This window comes from Hippopotamus amphibius, chromosome 8 (assembly GCF_030028045.1).
Source record: "Hippopotamus amphibius kiboko isolate mHipAmp2 chromosome 8, mHipAmp2.hap2, whole genome shotgun sequence".
In the NCBI taxonomy this organism is placed as follows: domain Eukaryota; kingdom Metazoa; phylum Chordata; class Mammalia; order Artiodactyla; family Hippopotamidae; genus Hippopotamus; species Hippopotamus amphibius.
The window spans coordinates 146,850,922-146,875,113 of record NC_080193.1 but is presented as its reverse complement, the minus strand read 5'-3'; the positions used below and the strand labels follow the sequence as shown (position 1 = coordinate 146,875,113).

The window sequence follows — 24,192 nt, the reverse complement described above, 5'->3', positions numbered from 1 at the left end:
GCTGTTTTATAAAGTTTATTAATAAGAGAAAATTTTGTCAGGTTATATCTCTTTCTGCTTTGGTTTGGAAAACCAGTTCTATAGCACTGCTATTCTATAAGAGCTACGTATATAAGTTAAAATTTTCTAGTATCCACCTTAAAAATGTAAAAAGAAGTGAAATTTAAGTTTGAAAATTCGTTGTTTAAGCTAATCCAAGATATTATCATTTCCAAATGTAATCAACATAAAATCATTAAGATGTTTTACATTGTGTTTGTTGTACTAAGTCTTCGAACCCCATGTGTATGTTAGATTTACAGCCTGTGTCGGTTCTAGCTAGCCATGTCCCAAGTGTCCATGTTGGCTGGCATGGCTCTGTGGAGTGGTTTCATTTCATTTCTTGAAAATCCATTAACTCACGCTTTTGAACCCAACCTTTGTCCCATCTGCTTTTTAAAAAGAGTTATAAGTTGTATTTATCTGACACGTATTCTTGATTTATGCTGTAAATAAATATTCTTGTCTTTATAAAGATATTGCTGGTTATTTCAGTATTTATAAAAATAATGTAGTAGAGTATTATATTAAATGTATTCATTTAGTGGAATTAAACACTAATATCCCTAAACATGGGATACCTGCTATAGAGCAGTTAGAGATGGGAAACATAGAAGATTAGAGCTTAAACAACTAGCCAGGGTGACCCGAGTAGTATCTAGCAAGATTCTGAACCTAGGTGTCCTGACAACAGGTGTGGTGTTCTTTTATACAACAGGTGTAGTCTCTTCTCACTAGAGATACCTGTCATGACTTAGCTAAAACCTAGTTAACTATTTTCACAATATGGAGAAATACATGTCATTGAAGAAAATTCTGTTACCCTTTCTGTCACTTCCTAAAAAGAAGTGACACTAATAGAACTCGTGGAGAAGGAACAAAGCCAGGTAAAGGAAAACATGGACCACAGCTATTTGTTTCTCTCTCGTCTGAGCTTGTACTGCTGTATTTTGGGGGAACAGAGCTGCTGAGTTGAACACACATATGGTAATAAATACTATCTCAGAGCCTTCAAAGAAAGGAGCCTAGCTTTGCGGTGTTCAGTATGAGAATACATTACACTGCAAGTCAACTTGGGTGAGCACTAGTGTATATTTATAGCTACATATAAGTAAGCTTAATCGTGAAAGGAGTTTACTAGTATATTTCAGCTATCAAGAAGGATGGAGGCATACTTTTTGCCCCAGCCTGAACACCAGACTCAGTGTGGGAGAGCAGACTGTGCTAGACACCTCCATCCCTGAAGCACCAGCTTCGCACAGGGTGGTGGGGCTGCCAAGGGAGTATCAGTCCTGGACAGCCCCAGCCATTGCCCCCTGGCCCACTGCTCTTCCCAACCCCCATCAGTGTGACCCTGCTTGAACGGGTTCCTGTCAGGTAGGGAGTTAAAGCAAAGAGGACGGGTAGCATAGGTTACACGCCTCAGTTTGTCTCTGCATGTTTGTCTGTTGACTGGTTGTTTGCAGTTGTTGGCTGTGACGTGGTTCCTGTATATGTTTATTCCACTCGTGTGGCAGGGCTCTCCTGTGTGTGCATATCCAGAGGTGAGGTGGTTCGCTCACAGTATTTGCATCTCAAGTCTTAATTGGCCTTGTGAGTGGTGTGAAGTAAGGACCTAGGTTTTTTCTCATTTAAATACCCAGTTTCCCCATAGGCATTGATTGTGTAGTCTATGCACAAGGCCACCTCTAATGAAAGTGACGTCTGTCTGTTACATCCACCTCTGCTCCATCGTCCTCTGTGCCTGGTGCTGCACAAGCACACACTGCCTGAACTAATGCAGCTGTAAAATCTCGGGTTGCGGAGGGCACGTCCTTCCCACCTGGTTTTCCTCAGAGCTGTATCAGCTTTGCATGGCCCTTGATCTTTTGTATGAGAGTTGTGGTATGCATTTAAGTTGTATGTTAAATATTCTCAAAATTGTGTATATATACAAATTGCCTTACAATACAGTTATGAAATATTTATATAGATGTATATAGAAATATCATGTAAGTGAAAATTGTGTAAAATCTGGTTGTAAAATTATACACACATATGCATGTGCATGCCCTTCTTGGGATTTCAGTTGGATTTGCATTGAATTTCTAGTCTAGTTGGAGAATTGCAGTCTGTATGATTGTCTTCCTGTCTGCGTGAACGTGGCATTTCTCCATTTATTTTAGTCTTTTCTGTATTTTGACTAAGGTTTTTACAGTATTCTCCATAAATCCTATCTTCCTATTAGATTTACTTCTAATAGTCTGTTGCTGGTGTTTTGGAACATAGTTGATTTTGTGTGCTGGTCTTGTTTCCAGCAAACTTACTGATCTCTTTCATTGGTTCTAATAGTGTATTTATAGATTCTCCTGGGTCTTGTACTTGGACAGGTACGTTGTCTGACCGCTGCAGTTTTGTTTCCAGTCCTCATACCTTCCTTTTTCCTGCCTCACTGCCCTGGTTAGAATCTCTCATGTAGATTTGAAAAGAAAATGCTCAGTGCAGCCTGTCTTCCCCACAATCCCGGCGTGAGTGCTTCTGAGGAGGACTTTTGGAAGGTACCTGTCATCGAGTGACGGGGTGTGTCCTTGTATTCCTGTTTCATCAGGCATGGGTAAACTATCAGATTCTCTGTTTGAATGTTTTGAGATGATCAGTTCATCTTTGCTCCAGTGCTAATAATGTTGTGAATTACTTTAATCTGTTTTTCTGATACCGTACCCCTTGCATAATTGGAGTAAACTTGACAGTTATTACTATTTGTTTTTACATCTCTGAATCAATTTGCTAGATTATTTTAGGCTTTTTAAGTACCTAGATGAAATTCACATATTCTTTTCTCCCGCTATCCTTGTCTGGGAGGTATTAAAGTTCCTTGGCTTTGTGAGTGAGTTGGGAAGACAATCTCCTGGGGCTTCCTTACAAAGCCATCTGGGCCTGCCTTTTTGTTGTGACTTTTATGTTTGTTTCTTCAAATACTGGACAGTGTTGGTTAAACTTTCCATTTCTAACAGGCTCAGTTTGGGTAACTTATTTTTCTAGAAATTGCCTACTTCATCTAAGTTTTTGATAATACTTTTTCTCAGTAGAATTCCTGTGTGACTTTTGCGTCTCTATTGTAGTTAAAGTTTTTGACCCGCTCTGAACTCCTAGTGTTGCCTATTTGTACCTATTCTCTTTTTTTCATTACTCATTTTTGCCAGAGATCTAACTAGTCTCTTTAGATTTTGCGTCACAGTTTAGTGTTACTCTGTTGTTCTTCTAATTTCAGAAGAGGGTGACTAGCTAATTAATTTTTACATTTTCCTCTTCACTAATATGACGGCTAAGATTATAGATTTGTCTCCAAGTAACACTCTGGCTTCATTCCGCAATTTTGGATATATAACTGCTTTCTTCTAAATATTTTCAGATTTCTTCTTTGACCCATGAGTTATTTTGGAGCAAGTTTTAAAATTTCTAGGCTTTTTAAAATTTTAACTTGACTTTTAATTAATTGTATTGTGGCCACAGAATGTGTATTAGTTTTTTTGCCATTTGTTGAAAAAAAAAGTTTTGGCCTTAGCCCTTGGCCAGTTTTTGTAAAAGTTCGATGTATGTTTGAAAAGAAGGTGGTTTCTAATCATTGGGCAAAGGATTATATAAGTCCAATAAAGTAGGTTTTAATTGCATTGTTTTAACTTTGTGTGCATTTTTAATCTCCATAATCTGTGTTACCAAGAGTGTCAGTCTTCCCCTGTAATCTTGTCCATATCAACTTCTAGTAACCTTCAGTTTTTACTTTGTATTTTTTGTAGCTACGTTATTAGGTACTGTACATACATAATCAAAGTTGATTGAATTTTTTATTCTTGACCTTTTTAAAAATTTTATTTACTTATTTATTGGCTGTGTTGGGTCTTTGTTGCTGCATGCTGGCTTTCTGTAGTTGTGGAGAGCAGGGGCTACTCTTCATTGCATTGCACAGGCTTCTTGCAGTGGCTTCTCTTGTTGTGGAGCTTGGGCTTCAGTAGTTATGGCGCCTGGGCTCAGTGGTTGTGGCACCTGGGCTCAGTGGTTGTGGCGCAAGGGCTTAGTTGCTCCGCGGCATGTGGCATCTTCCTGGACCAGGGATTGAACCCATGTCCCCTGCATTGGCAGGTGGATTCTTAACCACTGTGCCACCAGGGAAGCCCAACCTTCTATGTTCTTAATAATGCTTTTTATCCTATAGTCTATTTTATCAGAAAATAATATAGCCCAGCTGTAATTTGTTTAGTGGTTGCCTGGAGTAGTTTTCCATCCCTTCACTTTCAACGTCTGTGTCCTCATGGTTTGGGATTCTTAAATAGCTTATAGCTGGATTTTGTAACTGACTGGTTAGTGTATTTAACATTAGATTATTGCCACATTTGGATTCATTTCTAACGTTGTATTTTGTGCTTTATTTGCCTTGCTTTTAAATTTGTTCTCTTTTACTTCTCTTGCTTCCTGTTTTCTTTTTTCTCTTTTATTTAATAATTAGTAATACAAGATAACATAACTGATAAGTAATAATGTATATTATAATGAATACCTCTGAACCTACAACCTGATCCAAGATCTAGAACATTGCCAGTAACTTCCATTTGAATGAGAGTTTGGTTTTTGGCTTGAAAGTTTAAAAACTGTTTCTGTTTTTACTAGATAGGCTAAAATTAATATCTCTGACTTTCATTTTGTTCTTGGTGAAATATGTCCTTTTAGTAGTTATTTCAGCAGTTATCCATTGATAGTAATTGCTTTATTTTTGTCTGACTGTCTCTCATTCTTAAATAAGATAAAAAATTCTTTCTTCAGCATAATTTATAGGTGCTATTTCATTGTCCCCTGGTAGGCATGTGCTGTGACGTGGTCTACCCGCAGTCTCATGGTATTATTCCTTTATAGATAACCTGTCGTTTCTCTCTGGTTGCTTTTGAGGTCTACTCTTGTCTTGGTCATTTTTGAGGTTTCACTGATCTACACCAAAAGAGATTAAACTATCCTGCTGGCCACCTGTTCTCTCTTTTGAGGAGGAGAGGGAAATGTAATATATTTACATTCTAGAACTTTCACCAGTATTTTTCCAATATTTCTTCTCTGTCCCCCTTCTTTTCTTTTTAAAGTATTTATGCATTTGGCTGCACTGGGTCTTAGTTGCGGCACATGGGATCTAGTTCCCTGACTAGGGATTGAACCCAGGCCCCCTGCATTGGGAGAGTGGAGTCTTACCCACTTGACCACTGGAGAAGTCCCTCTTCTCTGTTCTCTGTATTTTCCTCCTGTGGACTGCCTATTACAGGTGTTGGACTTCTTCAACTTCTTATCTCAGGTTCTTAATAATGTCTTTAATTTGTTCTATCTTTTGATTTTTTTTAATTGCAGTCTGTCTTATGTCTCTAGTTGCTTTAAGGTTTTTTTTTAATAGTCTCTATCCAAGAGTTCTGTCCCCTGAAGTTCTTGATTCTGATCATCTTTCAGTCTCCTTCGTTTTTGATCTTTGGACTTCTCGCCTCTCTATAGTGTTGGTAGATCTGTGGGTGTCCTTTGCAGCCTGGTGTGAGGTTCATTCTCTCCCTGGTGGGGTTGCTTTCTGTTTTGTTAATTTCTAGGTTTGGTCTAGGCCTTCTTGGACAAATGGGACTGTAGGAATTTAAGCCCTAAATCTTTATTGAACCTTTATTAAACTAGTCCATGGTTGCTCGTGTCGGGAGGGGTTCCCATCTCCCAGCAGTGGCCAGTCGGGAAGCGTCCTGTAGTCTCTCTATGCTAGTGGACTAGGACCGACCTTCTGTTGAGGGTTAGTTTGGGGGCGGGGGTAGATCCTGGCTTTAAGTGTGTGTGGGTGGGGGGATATCTCTGTTCTAACCTTTTACCTTGAGGAGCCCCAAAGCTTCTCCCCTACCCCCTTGAAGACTGAAAACCCAAATGTCACACGCTGATGTCACCTTTGCAGGCAGCTGCAGGGGTCTGCACATTGCCTGGTGTGGGTGTTGCCGAACCTCGTATCTCCGAGTTTGCCTCTGCAGACCGTTCGTTCCGCTGTAGTAAAGCTGGCGGGGGGGGGGGGGGGGGGGGGGGGGAAGCGGAGGACACGAGGAGCAGGACCACAGGCGAGCGCGGGGAGTGAGGATCCGTGCTCCCTCCAAACTTTGGGGGCACGGGACGTTTCCACAGGAGTCTGTGAGGCCAGCTTGTCGTCCAGCTGTTGGGGGCTGTGGACGCTTGGGGCCAGCAGTTAATTTCCTTTGTGTTGTCCCTGGAGGTGTCTTGTTTCCCTCCTGGGTGGGGAGGCGGTGTTGGGGACCTCGCTGCTAGAGCCGCAGCCCCTGCCGCCCGCGCACCCCCTCCCGCGCCTTCGCTTTCTGAAGGCGGGGATCGGTTTCCCGACTCCCGACACCCCCAGCGCGCCCCCCCCGGAAGGCTGCCGAGCCCCGCGGAGCGGGGCACGACTCCTGGGGTGCTCCCGGCGGCGGGCGGGGGCGCGGCGCTGGCCGGGCGGGGGCGGGGCGGCCGCGGCCTGACGTGTCCGGGCGGGATTGGCGCCGCCGCCCTATATAGCCGCGGGCCCGGCGCCGGCCCGGGGGGAGCCGGCCGGAGGCAGCGAGCGTGGAGCGGAGGTCCCGGGTCTCCCGCGGCGAGCGGACGGACGGACGGACGGACGCACGGCGGGGCCCGCGGGGTGAGCGGGCCGGGCCGCCGACGTGGAGCGCCGGGCGGGCGCGGGCGGGGGCCGCCTTTTGCCCGGGTCGCCCCGGCCGGCACCGCGCTGTCCCCGCGCTCCTGCCCGGCGGGGGAGGGGGTGGGGGGGGGCGGCTACGTGTCACCACTGCGCATGGGCCGCGGCGCCGGCCGGGCAGAGCCAGAAACTTTCCCGGGCCCCGCGCCCGCGCCCCGCCGGGCAGCCCCCGCCCCGCGCCCGCCGCGGGGGCGAGGGCGGCCGCCCGGGCGCGGGTCCGTGGCGGGGGCGGCCGGCCCGGCCCCCTCCCCCTCGTGCTCCCGGCGGGGGCGCCCCTCCTCCCGCTCGGCCGGCCGCGGGGCGGGGGCCGCTGCGAGTCCCGCAGGGCAGCCTGGGCGGCGGGCCGGGCCGGCCGCGCGGCCTCACCTCCACCTGCTGCGGCCTGCGCGCTGGGCCGGGCCCCGCCGCCGCCCTCGCCCCCCTTGCCCCCCTCGCGGCGGGCGTGCGACCTGGATGTGCCCCGGGGTCCGCGGGCGAGAGAGCCATTACGGAAAAGTACCGAATTCGGATGCACGGCGGGGAGGCCCAGCGCGCTGCGGCGCCTTTAAGCCTGTCCCCGCCCGCGGGCTCGCGTGGCCGGTGGGAGGGCCGTGCTGAGGTGGCATCTGCGAAAGTTCCTCCTGCAGGACGGGTGCCGACGTCCAGGACTTGGGGAAACGCACCAGCGCCCGCCTTCTGCTCCCAGCCGGGCGGACCTCGCGCGGGTGGCCTTTCTTAGACGTGTGCTTCGTGATCTCGCAGCCACGGGGACTTTATGTCCATGTTCAAGTTTGGTTTGTGGCTCTGGAGAAGCACTTTGAATTTTTTTTTTTTTGCTTACAGCCTTGCTGTGGGGATAAAAGTGATTTCAGCTTTGGAAGAAGACAGAAGTCCTGGGTAGAAATCCTGGGTTTCCTGGTAGTTTTTTGATACCTTCCGTACTCATTCCTGCCTAGTAGGTAAACAGAGCGCCGAGATCTCTTTAGTTGGCTGAGATAAAATTCTTTCTGGACTACTGCTCGTGAATTCTCTTCGCAAAAGACTTTTCCTTTTGAGTATGTACTTGGCAAAACATTACAACGGAACTTATATATCCTTGTTTACAGGCAAAAAAGTAAAATTCTTCCTTTAAAGATTTGTCTGTCGTACATTGGTCAGGAGGGAGCTTGGGATGTAATCCACGCGTGCCACGCGTTCATGTGGGGACTCTGGTACATAACCACCCCTCCTTGTGGGGGCACCCCTCCCCCCTGTGGGGGGTGGGGAGTAGAAAAGAAGAATCTTTGCTTATGTCTAGCCTTCTTCCTTCGGTTCCAGTTCTTTCTTACATAGTTATGTTTTGAAATGTGGCTTTTTTCTGTGGGTGTTTATACTCTGAGAAACAAGACTTCAAGTCCAGGTCGAGAGTCCTTTGAGATTTGCATTGGGTGAACCTGAGTGCCTCTTGCATGGAACATAGTTGAGCGCAACCAAAGGGATGAAGGGCCTGGGGCGTGTTGGGGGCTTCACATGTCTGAAGGAGTCGTGTAGGACAGATGGACATGTTCTCTGTGGCAGAAAGGGGGAAGGAGGTACAGATTTGGGCACGACCTCCAGCCTCTTACCCCGACAGCTACGCAAAGGTGGAGCAGCGGCAGAGCCCGGGCCCCCAGGGAAGGCTGTGCGGCCCTTGTCCCCGGTGTTATTCAGACTGTGGCAGAGTCGTGTCTGAGGTCCCTTTCGGTCCTGATTTGAGCAACAGTGTTCAACCAAGTGAGGAGCTGTGGTAGCAAATGTTTGGTCTCTGCTCCTCAGGAAGAGACCTGTGTAAGGTGTCCTGGGGCTCGAGGTGGGGGCGGGTGTGAGGTTGTGGAAAGATCTCCGAGGGGTGGGCACAGCGCTGTGGGGGACTGTTTCTTAGGCGCTGCTTTGTTGAACTGGAGGCAGGTTGACAATTGGGCTAGGGGCACCGGAGGAGGGCTGTTGCTGGCCTGTTACAAGGTCTACCCCGGCGCACTTACACATGGGTCCGCAGGTCAGTTTTAAAATGGATCCTTTAAAGACAAGATTTTGAGACTTCGTAAGAAAACTAACAGCCTCGTTTTATGGTATCAGACCCTAGGTGTTCGCCTCTGGCTCCGTTGTGATCCTTTCATTCGCAGCTGTGACAGACTGCCACCTGGAAACTAGAGACCACTGTATCCTGTGAGACCAGCCTGGCGTCTTCTCTAGGTCCACTCTCTGTCCTTGGCCACCCGAGGGCTGTGCAACACGGGGCGTTAGAGGCTCTGACAGATTCTTCCTCCCAGACTTAATGGGTTCGGCTGTGTTGGTGCCCCTTCTCTTGAGCCACTTGGACCAAGGGGTTCAGTAGAAAGGCTCGCAGGGATGGACTTCCGCTCTCTGGTGTGTCGGCTGTCTCAACAGGGAGCTTCAGGAGTCTGTCCCCTTTGGTGTGTGACACCAGGTGCAGGGTGGGGGCTGCTGGTCACAGAGCTGTGTCTGCAGCGGACGTGGACAGTGGCTGCGCTGAACAGGCTGGCCCTGTGGCTGGCCCTGGGCACTGAGGACTTGCCCTGTCCAGGAAATCGGGAGGGCTGGTCCGCAGGAGCACAGAGAAGAGGGCATGGGCATCGTGGCGGTCATGGGTAAACCCAGCTTCTTAGAGAGTAGGTGTTGGTGGCTTTTGAGAAGTGACATGGACACCTGGCGTGGGAGGCTGCTCAAGTGGAAGGTGAGCAGGAGGCAGGCTGCCAGGAGAGGGGGCAGGCGCCTGGGTCCTGGCCTCCCGTTGGCACTTTCACCTGGGGCACCTGCAGCCTGTTCCTAGGCGGGCCAGGTGTGGGGTGTGGGCCGGCTGGACACTGGGAATCCCAGGGCACACTCATTTCTTACACCCCGTCGGAACCCACACGTGGATGTGCTCCTCTGACCATTTGGTTTAATGGAAAGGGTTTCTTTCTTCTTTACCTTAGTCACTGAGACTTGCAGTTTAGAATTCTCTGGAGGCAGATTCTTAAATAAAATAGCCCACGTCAGTTTGTCTCCACCTTTACCACTTGGGTCTCGGGTGCCTTGGTGTGTTTGGTGGGACTGGGGCCCCGCAGAGGCTCTGGCCTTGGGCTCGTAGTGTTTGCCCTGTGTGACTCAAGCCCCTGCATAGAGAGGGTTTTTTTGTTATTTTTTTTTACCACTGACCTGTGTTCCTGGCTGGGACATTTGAGACCCCACGGATGCACCCCCGACTGCCATGAACCGTCTTCCTGGCTCCTGAACCTCGCTTGTATGATGGGCGAGAATTTGGGGGGTGTTGCTCCCCAGTTGGGCAGGGTGTTCTTGTTACTGTTGTGAATGGTCCCATTTTAGCCCGAGCCTCATCCCTGTCCTAATGTCTCCCTGATGAAGCGCATGTGGTGGTTTGCATAAAGCTCCAGTAACCTACCTGGCAGCCCCACTGTCCTGAAGGTCCCCCCCAGGCAAGGTGACCCACACCCTCTTTGTTGACCGAGTAGTTCCTGGTCCTCCCGGGATGGCTTTTGAAGCTTCTTTCCCGCCCTGCTATTTTATGGCCTGGTTTCTAAATCCCCAGTGGATTAGAAGGGACTGGAGGACTTTTTATAGGATGACAGCAAGAAGAACAAAGTAACGACAAAATACACAGGGAACTCTTGAAGACAGTAGCCCTCAGTCACCCTCAAGAGCTCCGGAGTCTCCCCACGTGAGGTCCATGTCCTGCCCCGCATCATGACACAGTGTCGCAGGATCTTTCTCCTCTAGCTCCACAGAGATTAGGAAGAGGAGTACAGGAAAAATTACTCAGCGGCGCAGCAGAGCAGACATCAGTTTTGTGAGAATTTTGCTTGAAAATGGTTACGTTTAAAAGGGATACACTTAAGGGATTCCCTTGGGTCCGTGGGAAAGCTGCCCTCTAGAAGTTCTAGAGGGTTCCGGTTTTACTGTGACGTGTTTGTTTGAAGCTAATGACCTAATGGAAGGGCTTCTTCCATTTTTTTCTCCCCCAAGCAATTTGTGTAATGTTGGTAGTAGCAGCCGAAGTGTGAATAATACTTTCACCTTTCCTGGTTGAGGGTTGGAAGGACTGGGTTGTAGGATGCAGATAAGTAACTTTTCTCTGGTTCTCTCTCTGCTCCCTCTCCCTTCCTGACCCACACCAGCAAAAGCTGGCAGGCTGACGGACGGCCTCAGGACGGACCTTCTGGCTACCGACCGCTTTGCTGGTAAGTTTGTCCTGTTTCAAGGCTTCCTGGGCCTGGGCTACGTGTGTACCTTCTTTCATTATGTTTTATCCTTAAGTTGCAAATGATTCTTCAGAGAGAATCACTGTAGCTAAGCTCCCAGCACGGAGCAGTGTGTGCACTTGTGCACTTCAGATAGATGTGTGATCTGGTTTCCATCTATTTTTAATCTTTTTTCCTTAAATGTGAATTATTTGGATCTTGCTTCTCTCTTACTGAGTTGTAAAAATGATGGAAAAACTCACTCTTATTAAATTACTTGACCTTCTTATACTCGTTTGCCATGGTGGCACAAGAAGGCAGGCACCTGGTGCGTAGTTGTGTGGAGAGAGTGGGCTCTTTCTCGTTGCGGTGGCATGGAGCTCACCTGGGGGCAGAGAGAGGCAGAGAGAGGCAGAGAGAGGCAGGCAGCACCCTGCACCCGTGCTGAGTGAGCCCCTTTTCCAAGCACGGGAGCTGTGGCTTTGTGAGCCAGAGTCTCCCTGAGTACCGTGGCCACTCAGGAGTGGGGTCTGGAGGCGGACTGCGGGGTTCCTGCCCTGAACTGAGGAACTGTGTGCCCTTGGGCCAGGTCCCCCCTGCTGCGAGTCTCCTCCCACGCCTGGGAGACAGGAGGTGGGAGGATAGCCAATCAGCACACGCCAAGGTGCCTAAACTGCTACCCCTGCTGCCTCTGTAGCCACTGTCATGTGATACATTTTATAAGCATCAGGAGGCCTGGGGATGAACAGATTAACCAAATAACCATGCAGGTGTTGATCTGTGTCTGGGGTGGGTCAGGCATGCGGTGGGTTCCAGCGGGGCCCCATGGGTGGAGAGGGGGGTGCAGACTGTGTCTCTGGGGCCCCTGGGTGTCCTGGTACTGAACCTTTCAGCTGGAGCCTCTGTCTGCTCAGTTATGGGCAAAGGGGGAATGGTTGTCCAGGGACCTAACCACCACCACCCCTGCTCCCCACCCCCCATGTGAACCTAACCACCACCCCCGCTCCACACACACACACACACACACACACACACACACACACGAACCACCACCCCCGCTCCCCACACACACACACACACACACACACACACACACGAACCACCACCCCCGCTCCACACACACACACACACACACACACACACATGAACCACCACCCCTGCTCCACACACACACACACACACACACACACACACACACACACACACACATGAACCACCACCCCCGCTCCACACACACACACACACACACACACACGAACCACCACCCCTGCTCCACACACACACACACACACACACACACACACACACACACACGAACCACCACCCCCGCTCCACACACACACACACACACACACACACACACACACACACACACTAATTTCTCCCTTTCATCCCTTGGTGGGAGTTTGGGAATCACCTTACATCAGTAATTGCAAGTGAGGAAGGTAAGGTGTCGCTTGCTGGTGGATGGAACTTGGGCAGCTGCCAGCTGGCCATGCCCCTCTGACTGGCTCCCTCCTATTTCAGTGGCTCACCGGGACCGTGTGGAGGCCTGAGATCAACCATGAGCTCCGTCGCAGTTCTGACCCAAGAGAGCTTTGCTGAACACCGAAGTGGACTGGTTCCGCAACAAATCAAAGGTGATGGCCGCTTCCTCTGCTTGATGACCTCCGGTCCTTGTGAGACCCTGTGGCCTCTCCAGAGGTGCTTTTCAGCCCTGTGTTTGTGTGCTTGTGGGGTGGGCCAGGGCGGCCCCCCAGCCGCCGGTGTTGTGCGTTCCAGTTTGCACTACCCTCATGTGCGGGGTGAAATTGACCAGGAGTGGTGGATGGATCGTGTACTAAGATTTAAAATGTGGGCGACCTTCTGGAAGGCCAGTGAATTTGGCCTTTCTGATTAATGTGATTCTTTTCCGAAATCGCTATTGCCCAGTTGTGTTGAACTGGACTCTGGGCTGAGAAACATCCCAGAGCTCTGTCAGGAGACAGTTGTGAGGACAAAGGCTGGGCCCCGGCTCTGCGCTCGCCAAGGCAGCAGCCACAGTGGAAACCAGTGCTGCCCAGTAGAGGCAGGACACGAGCCGGGGCGTCTGCAGCGCTGTCATTTCAGTGTTTCTAACTCAGTTTTACTCGTCTCTGCCTCCAAAATCTGATGTGTACATATAACTAGAGGACGACTTGATTTGAGAGCTCAGTTCTCATCCACAGCCCCCATCTGTAGTTACATTTTATAAAGTTTTCAGTTGGAAGAGTAGCTTGTTCTACTCTTTATTGTTCCAAACATTTTTTAAAGGTTTTCGGTAACTGAATTGAGTATCCGTTTTTAAGTTTAAATTAATTGAAATTAAAAATGTATTTCATCAGTCACACCAGCCACATTCAAGTGACTTGTTTCTAGGCAGTGGAGCCCTAGACACTGCTACTTGGGTTCTGAGTGCCTGCAGTGCCCTGTGGGGTCTGCGTCCCCCTTTCTAGGTGAGGGGAGCAGGGCAGACTCGAACAGCTCATCACACGGAGTCGTTCTTGGCACTCAGGACAGTGCAGCCACCGGCTAGAAGTGGTGACCCTGAGTCAGACGTGGGCCTGTCTGGTTGCAAAGGTCATCTGTCTGCTCTGCTCTGCTCTGCGTGCACATCTGTTCACAGTAGTTTTATCGGGCCCTGCCATTGCCAGACACTGTGTTCAGCCCCAGACCCCGGGGTGACCCAAACAGTCACACTTCTGCTTTCATGGAGCTGTGGTCAGTGGGTCAGAATGTGAACGGTCAGGGCACTGTGGAGGGTGGAGCGGGTGGTTACTGGGACCTGATTTCCACACGTGCTCCCTGTGGGGGTTGGGGGGCAGAGATGGCAGTCCCCACAGTGCTTCCAGCATCATGCGTCCCAGTGGGAAATCAGCTGGCCTTCACCTCGGGCGGTTCTCACGGGCAGTGCTGGGCAGCGCCATTATTTTCTTCTGCAAATGTGGGAGCTGGCTGCGTGCCCAGCGTTGTTGCGGTTTTGATTTTTTTTGAACACAGGATTAGAAGACTCTTGAGGTGTGAAGACTGTGTCGAGGCCTGCCTTCAAGGAGCTCACCCACTGGGGGCACATGGGGCTCCCGGTGTCTGAACTGAGGCTCACGAGGGAGGCCGTGCAGACGGCGGGGGGTGCCATCAGGTTCCAGCTGACACGCTGGAGTGAGGGTGCCGGCTGCTGGGTGGGCCCCCGGGTGGGGCCCCTCCCGTGACTGAGTGAAGAGGTCAGGGGTTATCGGCAGTCAGGACTCTCTTTTTTGGACGTGAAAACTCTCCTTGTCTTTTTTTCATCTAATATTGAAAGTAGCGTGCTTCCTCTTAATCTGTGTTGGCTGCTCCAGTTGCCACTTTAAATTCAGAAGAGGAGAGCGACCCTCCAACCTACAAGGATGCCTTCCCTCCCCTCCCTGAGAAAGCAGCTTGCTTGGAAAACGCCCAGGAACCTGCAGGCGCCTGGAGTAACAAGATCCGGCCCATCAAGGCTTCTGTCATCACTCAGGTAGAAAATCTATTTGTTTTTCATCTGCCCCTCCAAGTAGGAAGTGGTGGCATCTGGTGGGAGGTTTTCTTCCCCACCCCCAGCTCCCCAGCTAGCCCGCGCAGCTTGCAGGATCTTAGTTCCCTGACCAGGGATTGAACCCGGGCCCTTGGCAGTGAAAGCGCAGAGTCGTAACCACTGGACTGCCAGTGAGTGCTTAGGAGGGCTTGTGAACATGCAGGTGTGAGAGTGCTTTGGGTGTGAGAGGAGGCCTTTGGATGAAGTTGGTCTCCCCAACCCCCAGAGCTTCGGGCACCCCACGCCTGGAAGGGGTGGTCCCGTTCGTTCTCAGTCCACTGCAGTCCAGTCTCTGCTCTACTTGCCTCCGTGTCACCAGCTTCAGCAGCTGCCCGCTGTCTTGGAGCAGTGCTCTCCTCTTGGCTTCCTGGGGCTCGGCTTGCCTCCTCTCTGCTCCCTGGAGCGGCGGCTGCCGGGCCCGGGGGGCGCTCGCTCTCCATGAGTGGATGTCGGGTCGTGGTGGTGGGTTAGCCCCTGCACACGGGGAGGCCCCTGAGCCTGAGACCCATACCCAGCTGTATTGGGTTCCCCCAGCCTCCTGCTCTTGTACGTGCACCACGGTCCACGTAGTGGCGCAGGCCCCGAGCCAGAGTCCCGTCGGTGCTCCTCCCTCCACCCTGAGTCATCGGTCCCTCCGTCCACTGTCTTCTCGTCTCCCCGCCGGGCAGCTGAGGGCCTGCACTCACTTCTCTCCCTGCCTCTTTTACCCCAGCTCTCACATGTGCGGGCCCCTCCCAGCCTAGCCAGCCAGGTCCTCCCTGACCTTTCAGCATCTCCCTTTGGCCCACCTCCCAGTTTGCTTCCCTCACTGCCCTCCTCACTGTTACGTGATGCCCTTGCTTTCATTTGTACCCTGGGCGGGGGTAGGGGGCGGGGAGGTCCTCTTCTTCACTATGACAGCAGCCTCCTGCCCTCAGGCACTTTCTTCTCCTCTCCTAACTGCCCTCTTGGGCCTGAGAGCAGTAGGTAGGGGTGATGCTTAGGGAATGAACCCACTCAGGCGCTTCACTCCGTACTTTCGGTTCTTAGACACTGCTTCTGTCTCCTCTTCTTGGTCTCTTAACCTTCCCTTTTTGACTTTTCCTGAGCAGGTGTTCCATGTGCCCCTGGAGGAGAGGAAATACAAGGACATGAACCAGTTCGGGGAAGGTGAACAAGCAAAAATCTGCCTTGAGATCATGCAGAGGACTGGCGCCCACCTGGAGCTGTCTCTCGCCAAAGACCAGGGCCTCTCCATCATGGTTTCTGGGAAGCTGGACGCTGTCATGAAAGCCCGGAAGGACATTGTTGCTAGATTGCAGACTCAGGTGGGTGCTTCCCAGGCCGGGTCCTCCCCCGGAGGGGCACTCCTAGCACTGCGGACATGGCTTAGACACGATCAGACTCTTCCCACCAGTGGGCAGGATCACAGAGTTCGGGGGGAAGACAGCCACATTCAGAGCCTCCTGGCACTTTTAGTGGAAAACCACTAACTCAGGAATAGGACTAGGACACATACCATTTTTTTCTCTTTGCATGAATGAACTGAAAGTTTAAAGGGTATCCCGGAGTTTCAGACACTTCACTAAGCTTGCCCAGATGGTGGAGTGAGGATGTGTGTGTGTAGGCTCTGAGGATCAGTGAGTATGTGCCTTGTTAGGTGCACACTTGCAGGCCCCGGGCATGGGAGGTCACAGATCCCCTAGTCCTTAGCAGTCTGATACCAGCACTTGGAGTCAATTTGGGAACCGTTGTAGTGAATAAGTAAATCAATGACGCTTTTCTCCCTAAGCGGCCTCACTTAAAGACCAAGACAAACGCAGAGAATCCGATTAAGATGTTGTACGACAGAAAGTGCTTTAGATGGGTTTCGTTAGAAATGAGGGTTCTTCCCACCTGTCGCCGAGCCTCTGAGCTTGTGGGGGAGCTGGCTCTAGATGTGGTGGTTCAAAGATGGGAATCAATGCGAGAGGGACCACGGAGGGGTGGGGAGGGGGGAGCACTGCCTTGTGGGCTCCCAGCTCTCACACTCACAGCCCAGGGCGCCTTGGACCTTCCCTGACCCCCACTAGCTTCAGGGAATTAAGTCACTGAAGGCAGGATGTGGAAAACGTGCGTGAGTTGTTTCACGTTGTGGTTGGCGGTGGCACTCTCAGGCTTCACTGTCGCCTGCTGGTCGGGTTGCGCACTGGCCGGGGAGGGGATACTTCCAGGCTCTCCTCCCATTCTCGTCCCCCAAACCCACCCCCACCCCTACTTACTTTAAAGCAAATCCCAGACATATTATTCACCTATAAATAATTGTTTGCCCCCTTCTTCGTTTTTTTAAATATAACCACATCTTGTTAACTCACTTATTAAAGTTAATAGTAATTTCTTAAAACACCCCCATCAACCCAGTCTGTGTGTGGTCTTCCCTCATCATCTCAAAGGCATACTTCCCAGTTTGCCTTCTCTTCCGTGTCCAGGTGAGGCTTGCCCACCCATTCACTCCTCACCAGCTCCTTCCTCTCCTTTTCCTGATGCTGCCGGTTGGTTCTGGGGGGACGAGCAGGTTTTTTGGCTTGTTCCACTGTCCACTCTTCTTCCTGTAAACTGGTGGGTAGGTCTAGGGGTTCGGTTGCTTTCATCTTCACCTTGTATGTTTGGCAAGAAAACGTGTGGGTAGTGCTTTTGTACTTGGCGTTGGTTCCCAGGTTGGTCCGTAGACTCAGGTGTCTTCAGCCACATCCGTGTGTTATAAAGTTCCTGACCAGTCTTTCCTTGCTGGTTCTACCAGCGTTGCTGATCGCTGCCTGGATTCATTCAGGGTTGCAGACGATGGCTTCCGAGTCTCTGCCTCCTCCTCAGCTAGTTAGCGTTCTGTTGAAGAACTTCCAGGTAGGACGTGCAGGATAAGTCATGGGTCCCTTTCCCTGTGGTTTCTGGACCACATTGGCGCTCTGGCATCTTGGCTGGTGGTCCGTGGATCTTTGCAGTGTCCTTATGAACTTCTGGTGTGTTTATTAGTTACTCTTTATGCAGAAATAGCCTCGTCTCTGGCCCATGGGAGCTCCTTCAGGGTGGCACCCTGCAGCTTTCTGACACAACCATTCATCTCGAACCAGTTCCTTCTTTCTAACACAGACTAGCCTTAGCCGTTTCCTTCCCCTGACCTGAAATGAGCTGTTTGTCTAAGAGCTCTGGGCGTTTATAGTAGAAAGTTGCATGAGTTCAAACTCATACTTCTAATTAAGATGAAAGATCATGGGGTTTTGAAATCACTGAAGTAGTTCTCTCTCTCTTGAGGTTATGCTATCGTCTTGATACGTAGTTAGGTTCGCTGCTAGGGGGCTGTTCTTGGTCTTCGGGATACTCCATGGTTGGGTTTGAGAAGAGAAGCAAGAGGTTACCTTGCTGTGAACCCCGTTTTGCATCCTGTTCCTTCCTGCAGCACGTCCTGGAGCCTGCGTCGAGGCAGGTAGGGCTTTCCTCGTTTCCGTACGCAGGTGCACGGTGCCCTGTGGGTGTGCTGTGATTTGTTCAGGCGGTCCCGTTGATGGGCACTTGGGTGGCTTCCAGACTTTTGCTCTCACAGATTACGTTACAGTTAAACACCTTGTGGATCTGCTGTTTCCTGTTTTACCCAGTTATCTCGAGGAGATTTCCTGGAAGTGAGGTGGCTGGGTCAGAGGGTATCTGCGTCTGTAATGCCACCACAGCCAGGCCTTCTTCCTTGGGTGCCCTGCGTTTGTGTTCCGTTGGCTTTCTCACAGCGGGCCGGGGCCGTCAGATGCTGGGGCTTTTTGGCCTCTGAGAGGCAGCTGCCAGTGCTTTTAATTTGTGCATTCTTTGTGCACTGTGTGTTCTCTTGCCCTTGGTTGCCCATCCTGCTCACCGCGTCAAGCTTGTGGAGACCCTTCGTCAGTCATGCGTGGTACCAGCACGGTTCCCAGTTTGCCATCTGTGTTTTGATCTTGGTATGTTTTGCTGTGTGAAAGTTTCATTCTTATGGAGTCAGACTTCATCCATCTTTTGTTTTCCTCTTTTGAGTTGTTGTTAGGAAAGTTTCTTTTTACTGTGGGTTGTAGGAAAGTTTATTCTTATTTTCTCGGGTGCTTGCAGAGGTGTTCTTATACTTCAGCTCCTGATCTGTTTGGGTAATGATTGTAATGATACCACATAGGGACCCAGGACCATCCTTTCCCTGTGGCTGTCAAATCTTCTTCACAGTTTTTTACTTTCCCCACAGTGATTTGAGTGGCAGTTTTTATCAAGTGCTGAATTTTCATACTAACTTGGGTCTGTTCCTAGATCTTGAGTTGGTCCGTCTGTCCGTGTGCGCGTGTTCTCTGTTTTTAATGGTAATGGTTTTATGCTTTAATATCTAGTCCAGTTACAGCCACCACTCTGGTACTGTTCTCTTTCAGGATTTCCTGTCCATTCTATTCCCTTTTGTTCTGCCCTGCAAACTTGATCATCAGCTTTTTGCTCAGAGGGCGTTGGGTCACTCAGGGCTGTGCTCTGAGGGAGGCACACGTCCCACCCCCTCTGTTTTGTGTCCAGCTGATGAGAGGAGTGGTCTTCCCAGCGCACCTCCTAACCACAGGTTGCCAGTGTCCGTTAAAGCTGTTGAGTCTGGATCCTGGTGTTTTCTTCCTGTTACAGATAGCGAGAGTTGGGCAGAGTAGTGGTTTTCCCCAGCGTTCCCATGCGTGCAGTCATGTGCTTCTCCTCTGGCCTTGTGTCTGCTCTGCTCTGCTCTGCTCTCTCATGTCTCCTTTCATGGAAGACACTGTGGTGGAGGTTGGCAGTGGAGTGGGCAGTGCAAGGCCTGAGCGAGCGCCTTCCCGCCAGTTCAGCTGTAGGGCTGAGGGTGCGTGGATATTCTGTCATGTTAAAAAAAATGTATGTCCATTGATTTCCATTTTCTTGCAGATTTTTGTCATGGAAGGACTTAAATTTTATAGGGATGATTATTTGACTTTTCTCCTTAGGTCTGACAACATGATGATTTATATAAATGCATATCCTAATATTGAACCATTTTTAGGATAAACTTCATTTGCTCATCGTTCAGAAGCCACTGGTCTTACTTTCTTAGTTGGGAAGTGAGGACCCATTTTTGATTGCTTCCATGGTACAACTTAACGTTTCTCTTGTGAGTGTTGAATAGTCTGCTGTGTAGTTGTGTCCCTTGGGGAAGGAGGGAAGCTGGCTGCTCTGTGATTCCGTGCTGCTCTAGCAGTGGGAACCTTAACCCTTGTCTTTTTGTTTTTCTCAAAGCGCTCTTGGCTGATGGCTATTTGCTGTGTAGAGTTGGGAAGACTGGAAACCTCTGTTCCTCCCAGGTTCTCCTGTGACCTCAGAAAGTTGCTTAATTTCTGGCAGTTTGAGGATTTGGATTATTTTCATTTTTTTTCCTCAAATGAGTTGTCTGTTTTAACTGGTTGTAAACGAGCAGAAGAGTGTGTTACCACATGTAGGGCTTACGTCTGAAAAAAACCGTGTCGTGCTCCAGGGGCAGAAATTCATCCGGTCATCAGTGTTCCCACTTCCCTCCCATGACCTTGCGTGGTGTGAGGAAGCAGTGACTCGGGAAACAGGCAGATAGCGGGCTCGGGCAGTCCTGTCCTCGTGATGGCTTAGAGCTGGGCTGCGAAGACATTGACTAAGGGGTTACGACGGCTGAAGGCGTGATACGGGGCTGTGGGACTACATCACGTTTGAACTCACTGTAGCCTGGGGCTCAGTGCCTGCTTCCCCCTGACGGTGGTGTTTAACCTGAGACTGTTCCGAGGGACAGGTAGGTGGGAACCAGGGAGAACGTCATGGGAAAATAGGCTTTTTCGGAACCTACAAGCGTTTTTTGTTTTCTCTGGTTCTTTTCCTGCCGTAGGCCTCAGCAACTGTTGCCATTCCCAAAGAACACCATCGCTTTGTTATCGGCAAGAATGGAGAGAAACTACAAGACTTGGAGCTAAAAACTGCAACCAAAATCCAGATCCCACGCCCAGATGACGCCAGCAATCAGATCCGGATCACCGGCACCAAAGAGGGCATCGAGAAGGCGCGCCACGAGGTCCTGCTCATCTCTGCCGAGCAGGTGCGGCCCGCCGCGGGCCCGGGTGCGTGCTGGCCTTGCCCGACCGCCGGGCGGCCCAGAGCTGTGCCCTCACGGGTCTGCGCTTCCCTCCCAGGACAAGCGTGCTGTGGAGAGGCTCGAGGTGGAGAAGGCGTTCCACCCCTTCATCGCGGGGCCGTACAATCGGCTGGTGAGCGAGATCATGCAGGAGACGGGCACGCGCATCAACATCCCCCCGCCCAGCGTCAGCCGCACCGAGATCGTCTTCACGGGCGAGAAGGAGCAGCTGGCCCAGGCAGTGGCACGCATCAAGAGGATCTATGAGGAGAAGGTAGCCGTCTGCCCCGTGGCCTTTTGTGCCTGGACCACTCCGGTGTCCACCTGGGAGGGTGGCACCCGTGCCTCTCTGTAGCTGCGGGGCAGTGGGCCGAGCTCGCTGGGCATCCCTCCCCGTGGCTGCGCACCCGGGCGCCCCCCGCCCTGTAAGCCCCGGGCACCCTGCTCAGAGCCACTCAGGCCTTTGAGTGAGCTGTCAGCCTGAGCTGGGGAGGGGGGTACGGCTGTTTTTGTTTCTTCCTGGTTGCCGTGGTCACTGTGGCTTGACTTAAATTCCGCGGTAGTTTTTTGAGGAGAACACCCAGCCCTCATGAGTGGAGGCTCTGGGGGTTGGCCGGCCGTGGGCTGCCCTGCTAGGGGCTCCCTCGCGGCGGCTGGGGCCCGGGTCCCGCTCCCCGGCCTTCGCCCTGACACCCTCCCCGGGCACCTGTGTAGAAGAAGAAGACCACGAGCATCGCGGTGGAGGTGAGGAAGTCCCAGCACAAGTATGTCATCGGGCCCAAGGGCAACTCCCTGCAGGAGATCCTGGAAAGAACTGGAGTCTCTGTGGAGATCCCACCTTCTGACAGCGTCTCGGAGACGGTGATCCTTCGAGGCGAGCCTGAAAAGCTGGGGCAGGCGTTGACAGAGGTCTACGCCAAGGTAACCGCTCCCGCGGGGAGACGCGCGGTCAGCGTTCCCGGGATGTGTCGGGGGAGGGGGCACTCACCTGTCTGAGCCCCGGTGAGCCACCTGGCTTGGTGTTCATGTCACCCGCACTCTGCAGACCCCCTGGTTTGTTTCCTGGTTTTCCTAGGCCAACAGTTTTACCGTTTCCTCCGTCTCTGCTCCTTCCTGGCTTCACCGTTTCATCATTGGCAAGAAAGGGCAGAACCTGGCCAAAATCACTCAGCAGATGCCAAAGGTAAGGAAGCCTTGTTCTCTGCTGCGTTGAGTCGATCTTCGCCATCTCATTTCTGACACTGGTCCTGTCCCGGGGCTGCCTGTGAAGACTGGGGCACGTGTTTTAAAGATCAGTTGTTGTGGGTGACGGACAGCTGCACGGCTCCGTGATTAACCAAGGATTAGCAGAATACGTTTTTTCAAATACGCATGTCCCTTTTTTGGGTCTTTTTAACCAGGGGACGTGTGTATTGCTAAGTTTAATGACTGTCTCAAGAAACATCTCATTTAGTTGTTACGGTGTTGTAACGTGTGAATAGTTACATCTGAGAGTTTTGTGGAGCAGAACTTGTACACAAATCGTGTGGAGGTGGAGTTATGGGCCTTTCCGTCCTCCGCGTCTCTGTCCTTCAGTCTTCAGCGCTCCGGGGCTGGCGGTAGTTCCAGCAACCTTGGCAGAGAAAGTTCCTGTTCTGTTCACAGTGCTGGTTCCCGCAGAGGGCACAGCTCCGTGGGGCCAGCCTCCCGGGTTGCCCTCCCCGCCTGCGCCGTTGTTCCTTACCTGGTGTGTGTGGGAGGTGTCGGTGTGCGTGGCGCACGGTGGGAAGGCCTCCGCAGCCCCCGCAGTGTCTAGTGCTAAGGTCACAGTCGTCCCCGACCCCCTTTCCGACTTCTCCTGGTGTCCGGGTCAGCTGCCGCTCTGGGAGAGCAACCCGGGCTCTCGGAGGAGATCCCAACGGGCCGGCTCTTGTCCTGGTGTGGCAGGTCCACATCGAGTTCACAGAGGGCGAGGACAAGATCACCTTGGAAGGGCCCACGGAGGATGTCACCGTGGCCCAGGGACAGATCGAAGCCATGGTCAAGGACTTGGTAAGTGTCCCGCTGCTGGCCGAGCAGACATGGGCGTAATCTTGTCACTTGCCAGTCAGACCTCACGGGGGGCCCTGGAGGCGTGGGGTGGCCCGGTAGGCGCGCGGTGGGTTCTGAAACAGTTGCAAGCTGGCTGGAGTCGAGAGCCGTGGGCAGAGAAAACCTCATTTTGAAGGAGGGACTTTCAGGGGGCCCTGCAGGACGGCTTTGCCGCAGGTCTTGAGGCCGAGTGGGAGGAGAGGGCGGCAGCGGCCGGCTCCCGAGCTTTGGTTCTGGCTGTTTGTCTGTGGATTCGGGCACTCGTCGTGGACTCTTGTCTCCACGGGCCCATTCTGTGCTCCTCCGCAGATTAACCGGATGGACTACGTGGAGATCAACATTGACCACAAGTTCCACAGACACCTCATCGGGAAGAGCGGAGCCAACAGTGAGTGAGGGGACACGCGAGGGCAGGCGGGCGTCCTCTGGGAAGGGCAGCATGGCCCACTGGGCCAGCGCCGGGGTTGGCCTGGGGCCGACCGGCCTAGGGGTGAGCGTGATGAGCCTGGTGCTGGAGGCGCCCAGGCCCATGTCCTCAGCCAGCCCTGCTGGGGGGCCGGGATCTGCCCGTCCAGGCTCAGCCTCAGCGGGGGTGGGGACCCGGTCAGGTCGGAATGTGCCAAGTGAGTGCTCCACTTGAATCCGAGGGTGTCAGATGTTTTTTAAAACCCATTCCTTTGCTCAGTTTAACTGCAAGGCCATTCCAGGCACCACGGTGCTCACGAGTCCGGAGAACAGCTCTGTCCCCCGTGTGTGACCTTTGGTGGAGGTGAGGTTGCAGGCACCCCACCAGGGTAGATAGGACGCCTCCATGAGCCCACCCTCCGGGGCTTTGCCCGTACGGTCCGTTCTCTGCTCAAGGTGGATGTGAGCGAGTTGCTGCTGCTTTATTTGGTACCAGTTGTGTGTTCTGGGGCCTTTTAAATGCCGGGTGAACGCCCACACAGAGCAACACCTGTTAGTGCTGCTTGAACCGTGCGCACACTGTAAATTTGCTTTTTTCTGGTTTTGGTTAACTGCAATGTTTTCTTAAACAGAAAATGTAAGGAAGTGCAGTTGTGACTTTATCTGGTTTCTGCTCCCTGGGAAGCATAGAGCCGCTTTGCGTCGTCCAGAGAATTGCGTCTGTTCTCTCGGCTTCTGGCTCGGTTCCTCACCTTCGGTTTCTTCCGTGTAAAATCTGCCGCACCCCTCACACCAGCCCCCGAGCGGCCACTCGTGGCTGTGTCGGTGTGTGTGCGCTCAGGTCTCTCCTTGTGACCCTCTAAGGAGCTTGCTTCCCCTCGCTACACGGTGGGCCAAGTGCTCACCCCATTTCCTGGTGACAGGGCTTCCCAGGGTGTGGGCGCCTGGCTCGCTGTCCAGAGAAGGCGAAAGGAGGAGGTTTGTCAACAGCTCCACTGGTTTTGCAAAGACAGTGACGTGCTCGGGTTGGATCTGAGCCAGCCCTGGAGTCTCTTTAGACAGCGTGTCCTCTGTGGGGCTGCAGGGTGGTCGA

The 24,192-nt window shown here is 51.9% G+C and overlaps 1 protein-coding gene across 4 annotated transcripts in view; it reads left to right on the top strand.

The window, feature by feature from the left end:
- The window catches only part of HDLBP (high density lipoprotein binding protein), a 63,755-nt gene that overhangs the window by 22,977 nt on the left and 16,586 nt on the right, over positions 1 to 24,192 (top strand). For 2 of the 4 annotated variants that reach the window (XM_057744125.1, XM_057744126.1), the window contains 10 exons: positions 10,891 to 10,953; positions 12,481 to 12,593; positions 14,310 to 14,467; positions 15,616 to 15,831; positions 20,382 to 20,588; positions 20,683 to 20,898; positions 21,339 to 21,545; positions 21,700 to 21,807; positions 22,551 to 22,655; positions 23,004 to 23,082. In XM_057744125.1, the coding sequence (XP_057600108.1) occupies positions 12,518 to 12,593; positions 14,310 to 14,467; positions 15,616 to 15,831; positions 20,382 to 20,588; positions 20,683 to 20,898; positions 21,339 to 21,545; positions 21,700 to 21,807; positions 22,551 to 22,655; positions 23,004 to 23,082 (1,372 nt within the window). In that variant the 5' untranslated portion in view covers positions 10,891 to 10,953; positions 12,481 to 12,517. Of the gene's footprint in view, positions 1 to 6,554; positions 6,701 to 7,579; positions 7,696 to 10,890; positions 10,954 to 12,480; positions 12,594 to 14,309; positions 14,468 to 15,615; positions 15,832 to 20,381; positions 20,589 to 20,682; positions 20,899 to 21,338; positions 21,546 to 21,699; positions 21,808 to 22,550; positions 22,656 to 23,003; positions 23,083 to 24,192 lie in introns of those variants that run through there. The other 2 variants (XM_057744127.1, XM_057744124.1) reach the window with 2 other exon arrangements.